The following is an 8,406-nucleotide window of genomic DNA, read 5'->3' on the forward strand; positions in this document are numbered from 1 at the left end:
ACAAGTGGGTGAAATTTCCATTTTGCAGATTCTCCCCTTTCACAATGACTCCCACCATCCCTGACCATTGGCTATGCTGGCTGGGGTTGATTGGGACGTGGGAAGCTGCCTTTGCTCCATCTAACCCAATATTGTTTACTCTGACTAGCAGTGCCTCTCCAGGGTTTGAGGCAGGGTGCCCTTCTCAGCCCTTACCTGGAGATGCCAGGGATTGAACCTGGAGCCGTTTGCATGCAAAGCAGGCTGTAACTCAGTTACAGACCTCCCCTCTAATGTTTGCTGGCATCAATGCGGTGCTAAACCAATTGTTATACCATTAATTGTGGTCTTGTCCAAACAGTGGGGTTGTCATATTCCAAGAAGTGAAAAGTTGAGCTTTTCTATACATATAAAAAGTTTTGCCCAAAGTTATTGAGCTTTTTGGGCAAGTTGGAATCTTCTGGAGGGATTGAGGAAGGCTTTCTTTGCATATTTCTAATTTATTTTATATAGGTATTTTTATACTGCCCATCATACAGTCATATTTCCCACCAAAAGCAAATCTCCAGATTCAAATTCATGTTGAGGCTTTTTATTTGTACTTCAGAAGTTCAGAGATTTAGGAACAATCCATTTAATCCCAGAAGAATATACAAACAGATGAATAATAAACAGATAAGATTTGGGACATGTCATCAGCTTCCTGGTGATGCCATGATTACCCCTTCGCAATCATGGCACAAAAGCCATCCAATAAAATCAGCTTCCTTTTGTGTCAATTACCTTAATTAAATTCACAGTAAAATAATACTCGGGCATCACTGGGAACAATTTCTTTTTGAAGTTTGATGTGTCGCCTCAGATGAGAAGCTCTGATTATTACATTCTCTGCCAACATCTCAATAAGATGTTAATGAAGACAGAAACAGTCCTCACTACTTGCCTACTAACCATTTGGGGTGGGTGGACAAGGAAAAGCACATGCAGGAAATGGGATTCGCTCACAAATGTAAGGAAAACCCTACTGGATCAAACCTAGTTCAGCCCCCTGCTTCCCACACTAGTCAATCAAATTCCTTAGGGAAGCCAACAATTAGAGCATGAGTTCAACAGCCTTCTTCCACACCTATTCTCTGGCAACTGGTATTCATTTCACCATTCTAGGTGGGATGGGACTTATATGGCAGGGGTCGTCCCTATTTTAAGAACTGGATGATCAACAATATAATCATTAAGCAATAATAAATATTGAAGAAACAGGGATATCAAGGAAAGGATGAGGTGGCTTCTCCTATCCCTTGTACAGAATCCAACCAAACTAACAGTTGAATTTTGCTTCAGTACTGACAACAGGACAGTGTCCTCCATCACAGAAGAGAGTACTGTGCTACATTGGGTAAATCAGGGGAGATGGGAGGTACGTTTGCCATCTGAGGCGTCCCCAAGAAGGAAGAAACTAAGAGTTCATTGCATCTCCACCAAAAGCCAAATTTGGCAGCCTAATTCCAAAACACTTCCTCTTGAAGCAATGTAAATGTAACTTGCTGGTGGCAATTATGGTGTTTACTATACTTATCATATGGAGAACAACATGGGAAATATTTTAACAGAAAGGTTTTTAAAGGAATTTAAATAAACAAAAAGGATGAGGTATATTGAAAGCTGCAGGTTGTGAGCTGGATGTGTTGATCATGCTGACTTCCTGTGCTGCTGTTGTTGTTGTTTTCTCATGCTTGCTTACTTCTGCTGGTGAGGCCACTGGCAAGGTTGCTTCTTCTGCTGTTGATCACAAGGGGGTGGGCATTTTGCCTCAGGTGGGCAACATGGGACAGTGGTTGGCTCCTTGCAGGGAGGCTGCTTCTCTGGGCATGGAGTTGGGACGACCACTACTGGTGTCTCTTTGCATGGGGGCTTCTCTTCACATGGTGTTGGCTGAGGGCATGGAGTTGGGACGACCACTACTGGTGGCTCCTTGCAGGGAGGCTTCTCTTGACATGGTGTTGGCTGAGGGCATGGAGTTGGGATGACCACTACTGGTGGCTCCTTGCAGGGAGGCTTCTCCTGAGGACATGGTGTTGGCTGAGGGCATGGAGTTGGACAAATCACTACTGGTGGCTCTTTGCATGGCTGCTTTTGTTGAGGACATGGTGTTGGCTGAGGGCAAGGAGTTGGGACGACCACTACTGGTGGCTCCTTGCATGGAGGCTTCTCTTGACATGGTGTTGGCTGAGGGCATGGAGTTGGGACGACCACTACTGGTGTCTCTTTGCAGGGAGGCTTCTCCTGAGGACATGGTGTTGGCTGAGGGCATGGAGTTGGACAAATCACTACTGGTGGCTCTCTGCATGGCTGCTTTTGTTGAGGACACGGTGTTGGCTGAGGGCATGGAGTTGGGATGACCACTACTGGTGGCTCCTTGCAAGGAGGCTTCTCTTGACATGGTGTTGGCTGAGGGCATGGAGTTGGGACAACCACTACTGGTGTCTCTTTGCAGGGAGGCTTCTCCCGAGGACATGGTGTTGGCTGAGCGCATGGAGTTGGACAAATCACTACTGGTGGCTCTTTGCATGGCTGCTTTTGTTGAGGACACGGTGTTGGCTGAGGGCAAGGAGTTGGGACAACCACTACTGATGGCTCATTGCATGGAGGCTTCTCTTGACATGGTGTTGGCTGAAGGCATGGAGTTGGGATGACCACTACTGGTGTCTCCTTGCAGGGAGGCTTCTCCTGAGGACATGTTGTTGGCTGAGAGCATGGCATCGGTTCTGGTGCTGTTTTGCACAGTGCAGGTGGCAAGGTGGTTGTCTGTTTGCGCTGCTGCTGGTTATTGAATGAAGCCATTTCTACTGACGTTCCAGAAAGCCTGCAGGTAAGAAAGAATGGATTTCACCTGTCATTCAGAAATACCATCACACACACAAATCTAAACCAATTGTATGTCTACAATTATTGACAGAGTCTCTCCAAAGATTTCAGACAAGGGCCCATCCATTGATTTCAAAGTGTCTATGCTGAGTACAACTAACATTGGATACAACCCATTGAATTGAATGGGTCTAAGTTAGTCATGCAAATAATAACAACAAAACAATAAAACGCAGGGTGAATAAAATCACCCTATCAACTAATAAAAGCATAATCTAAAATGGCTGAGTGAATTTTAAAAAGTTTTAACCTGGTGCTGAAAAGAGCATAGTATTGGCAACAGGCATCCCTCCCCCAGGAGGATATTTCAGAATCTGGGAGCCAGCACAAAGAAGGTCCTCTCTTTTGTACATCAGTGATGTATTTCAAGGAAATAATTAGTTTCATCCAACTACATGGTAGACCCATTGAATTTAATCGACTTAAGCCAGTCACGTCCATCATGTTCAATGGCTCTACTCTCAGTAGAACTAACACTGGATAAAACTAATTGAAATCAATGGACCTCAGTAATCATGTCCATTAATTTCAAGGGGTCCACAAGTAGTGTTTCTAATGTTAGATACAACCCTGTGCCCCCCCTCCCCCGGAATGAAACTCCTAAAGACCTGGAAGGGTGGGGGAAAGACCTGCAAAATGGCAGCTTTAGCCACCGGAACTAGCAAACATGTTAAGATCATCCTGCTATTTCCCCCAATCATTCTTCCCCTGGAAGGAAAAGGGAGAACATGTTCCACCCAGTACATCGAATATGTAAATTGGGGACTGTACCTGATAACTAGCGACTGTGGGAGGATGAGCAATTAGCAAGACTTACACAAGGGACGAGGTACATTGACAAATTTGGAACATTGACGTAATGACAAGCTACTTTGAGGATGCAACGCCCCAGGTATTTTGACATCTCCAGTGCAGTCCAAACCCAGCACCTTCTCAAACCCTCCATGTTGTTAAAATCAATAGAGGGGGCCATCTCATAGTTCTACCGCTCTCAGAAATTCAGGGGGGTGGTGACCCAGGAGAGGGCCTTCTCTGAGGCAGCTCCAAGGCTGGGGAATTCCCTCCCCAAAGAAGGGCATCTTCATTTCAGCTTTTGGTGAAGGCTGAAGACGCACCTCTTTGCCTTGATCTTTGACCACTGGGTTGTGTGTTTTCAGGGCATTTGGAGACTTTTTTAGAGGATGCTCTCCACTTTATGCAGTTTCAGTTATGCACACAAGAGCCCAGAACGTAGCCCCCACATAATTGGGGGGGGGGAATGCTGTATAGCATTATAATTATATATAACATTATAATGATAATGCTTCACTGAATTCATTGGAACTCTCTTCCTGGTGTGGATGCAATAGGACAGCAGCATTGTCTTGCAGGTGGCTATAGGGAGGGGAGTGCAGGGGCCTTATGCTCAGTGAGTACCTTGGTCCATCTAGCTCAGTACCGCCAACACTGACTGGCAGCAGCTTTCCAGGGTTTCAGGCAGAGGTCTTGCCCGACCCCACCTTAAGATGTCTGGGATTGAACCTGGGACCTTCTGCATGCAGAGCAGGGGCTCCAGCACTGAGCTACAGCCCTGACCCATCTTGTGCCCCTCATCCAAGTTCCTATTCACCCTGTCATTATATTCCTAGGATAATTTGAATGGCACCAGCCAGATAATATTCAGATAATCTGCAGGGGGCTGGGGAAGAACTTTCAGAGGTTGCGGGAAGGATCTCAAGAAACACAATATTTCTAATTAATTGAGAAGCAATAAAGCCGATTGTCTCCTGCTACTATAGGAACGACTGAAATGTTGGCTTGCATCTCCAATGCTAGAGTAGACCCATTGAAACCAATGGACCAAAGTCCATTCTTTCAGTGGGTCTACACATAGAACTATCATTTGATACAACCCATTAACACTAACATTACTAGGAGTAGCAGTACAACTATGAGTAGTAGAGTACTATGAGGCTGAGGAGAAACACCACCTCTACATTTTACTGTTAGCAGAAAAAAGGCTTTTGATAGTCTGTGACTGATATCACATTTTCAACACCTACTGCACCTTGCTGGTATCATGCTACTATTACAGTCTTATCTAAAACAGATTTGCCCAAAGCATGGAAGAGACACCTACTACTCCTTTGACTAGTTACAACCACCACCATGCAGTTCCTTAGTGTCAGCTGAAAGAGACTTACCCAATTGATCACTGAGACGCTGCTGGAAGGAATTAAGTGGCTCCAGGAATGGCAAGTGCTTTTTATCCTCTACTCAAGCCCAGCCTCCGGATACAGTGTGTAAATCTGGATGACTCCATCCTTACACAATGGAGTAGGCTCATCATGCATTTCTACATTTTCCCCATGCCACTCCTTTCTTAGACTCTGCTTCTGCGATGGCTGCGGGCAATTTCATGCCAATCTTCTCCTTGACTAAGATACGTGGCAATGTTCTAAAAATAGACACCCCAATCCCCGAGAGGTCACAATCTTTACAGGTGTGTCAGCTGACTCTGGGTGGTGTCCAACTAAGTCCTAATCAGACGCATTGAAATCAATGGACCTAAATTGGGCTCCCTCTGCACAATACATTTAGAGGAATGTGATGCCACTTTAAACAGTCGTAAAAGTAAAGGTAAAGGACCACTGACAGTTAAGTCCAGTCAGGAACGACTCTGGGGTTGTGGCGCTCATCTCGCTTTACTGGCTGAGGGAGCCGACGTTTGTCCGCAGACAGTTTTTCCAGGTCATGTGGCCAGCATGACTAAGCCGCTTTTGGCAAAACCAGAGCCGCACATGGAAACGCCTTTTACCTTCCCGCCGGAGCGGTACCTATTTATCTACTTGCACTTTGACGTGCTTTCAAACTGCTAGGTTGACAGGAGCTGGGGCCAAGCAACGGGAGCTCACCCCATCACGGGGATTCGAAAGCCCGACCTTCCGATCAGCAAGCCCAAGAGGCTCTGTGGTGTAGACCACAGCGCCACCCGCACAATCCTGAGAGGTGTGGTTTGTTAAGGGGGTTGAGGGTTGCTAGGAGACCCCTATTCCCATTAGAGAGCTACACTTCCCAGAGTTCCCCAGTGTCAGGGAATGGTCTGACGACGAGGACTGGGGAATGCATTCTATGGCAGACCAGCTTCTCTCTGACAGAGAGTTGGAGGGGGAAGAGTCTCCCCCCTTGTCCACGGTGTTCAGAAGCAGAGAGAGAGACAGAAGCTGAACAGCTTAGGGAGGAGTAACCCAGTTACGAGATAATGACAAGAGAGCCAGAAGGGAGGGGGCAGCTAGTTGAGACGTCACTTGAGAATGTGGGGGACACCCCCCTTCACCACAGACTTGGAGGTCTGAATGTATCAGAGAGCAAAGGAGGCAGAGGGAGGGAGGAACTTCCCGTTGGCGCCTTAATTGCTGCGGAAGTCAGAAGGAGGGTTTAGACTAGCCAACTGCCCTCCTTGCGGAGAGCTGTGCATTTGTGCTTGCAACATGGTGCTATCATATCAAATGCTCATTCATTCTTATCTGTGAAGATACTGAAGGGAGAGGAGGACTCTCCATGCCTGACACCCATTAAACCACTCTGGTAATTGATCTTTTCATGCAAAGACATGTGAAAAGTAAGAACACAAACAAACAAACAAACAAAACAAAAAATTTAGTGGGTCTACTCTTAGTAGGAGAAGCACTGAATACCAGATGGCATACCCTCCAAAATTTCTCCAATGAAAATAGGGGCGCTCTATATTATTATTATTATTATTATTATTATTATTATTATTATTATTATCATCATTCCTCATCTAACTGGGTTTCCCCAACCACTCTGGGTGCCTTCCAACATGTAAAAAAACATAATAAAGCATTAAGAAAAAGTGAGACATTCCAGGATTAAAACAGAAACCGGGATGGCTTCTGTAAATCTGGGGCTGCCCCTGGAAAATAAGGACCGTTGGAGGGTCTGAATCTGTGTTCCATTTGACTAAGTGCACTATAGATTAGGGACCCTGAAGAAGGTGGGACAGCTAGTGCAGAGAGTGTGTGATTACATCTCTTGCTCCAGGTTATATAGAAATTCAGTGTAGTTCAGGACATAATCCTTAAATTGGAGGTGCCTGCCAGCCTCCACTCGAGAAAAAGATATAACCCTGGCTATCTAGCCAGCACACGGAATATTGGCTGAACCAACACTCTCCTGTGCAGATACTGATAAAAAGGGCATGTCATGGAGACAGTGGGAGTAGAGGGTAAATAAAAGGAGCCATAAAGAGGTGTGATTCCCCTTAGATCTTTTCCAATTTAGGGCTCATGCACACTTTTGCTTGGCCCATATTTTGAGTATAGGTAAAGGTAAAGGGGCCCCTGACCATCAGGTCCAGTCATGTCCGACTCTGGGGTTGCGGCGCTCATCTCGCTCTATAGGCCGAGGGAGCCGGCGTTTGTCCGCAGACAGCTTCCGGGTCATGTGGCCAGCATGACAAAGCTGCTTCTGGAGAACCAGAGCAGCACACGGAAACGGCGTTTACCTTCCCGCCAGAAACGGCGTTTACCTTCCTATTTTCTACTTGCACTTTGATGTGCTTTCGAACTACTAGGTGGGCAGGAGCTGGGACCAAGCAATGGGAGCTCACCCCGTTGCAGGGATTCGAACCGCCAACCTTCTGATCAGCAAGCCCTAGACTCTGTGGTTTAACCCACAGCGCCACCTGGGTCCCTGCCCAGTATAATTTTGAGTATATTGTGTACCAATTAATTGCCTGGTATCTGAGAGCTTTTCTTGTTGCTCTGTGTTCCATGCGAAAACCTGATCCTACCTGCTGAACTGAAGCTTGGTTAGGCAAAATTCTTCTTTGGTTTCCCTGTGCATCTGATACAAACCAATTCAGTGGGTTAGGTCAGATTTTTGCAAGGCGTGCCTGTGGTACAACAAGAAATGTTCTCGGACCCATGGGAATTGATGCGTACATGCGGTACTATCAAAAGACGAGTCAAACAAAAGTGAGCCTAAGCCCTCCTCTGGCTAAGAACCAAGAAAGCAATGCCAGAACAGAAGCTCCAAGAAAGGAGCAACATACAGCCTCTTTTGCGGTTGAGAGTTTGGGCCTTTTGTTCAGATTTATTTGGCCATTTAACCTATTTGGCCGTCATTTAATTTAATGTAGTTGGTCTTTATGTAACTTCATGTATTTGGCTTTTATTTAGCTTGTCCTTAATGGAGCCCTGCTGGGCTCCAACACAGAGTTGGAGGGCACTGCTCAGTTTTATTTAGGGGAAACTGGATGGTGGGGGCTGTTAAATAAACCCACTCATTAGTTTTGGTCAAATCACATCCCAGTTGCCATCTAAAAACAGCAAATGATGGTGCAATCACAAAAGATCAAGTGGCTGGTCTCTCTCCACCCTACCTAGACTTCAAGCATTGGGTTGGGAATGAGTGGGTCTTCCTGATGTTCAGTTGGAATCTCCTTTCTTGTAACTTGAAGCCATGGGTTCGAGTCCTACCCTCCAGAGTAGGAGAAAT

The 8,406-nt window shown here is 46.0% G+C and overlaps 1 protein-coding gene across 1 annotated transcript; it reads right to left on the reverse strand.

The window, feature by feature from the left end:
• Window positions 1-555: 555 nt before the first annotated feature.
• LOC118076388 (uncharacterized) lies at window positions 556-5,146 on the reverse strand. Its single transcript, XM_035099102.3, has 2 exons — window positions 5,088-5,146; window positions 556-2,842 (listed from the first exon to the last, which is right to left on the reverse strand). Exon 2 carries the CDS (start codon window positions 2,818-2,820, stop codon window positions 1,717-1,719), a length of 1,104 nt encoding a protein of 367 aa, XP_034954993.3. The 5' UTR covers window positions 2,821-2,842; window positions 5,088-5,146; the 3' UTR covers window positions 556-1,716.
• Between the last annotated feature and the right edge of the window lie 3,260 nt (window positions 5,147-8,406).

This window comes from Zootoca vivipara, chromosome 16 (assembly GCF_965207765.1).
Source record: "Zootoca vivipara chromosome 16, rZooViv2.hap1.1, whole genome shotgun sequence".
Taxonomy (NCBI): Eukaryota; Metazoa; Chordata; class Lepidosauria; order Squamata; family Lacertidae; genus Zootoca; species Zootoca vivipara.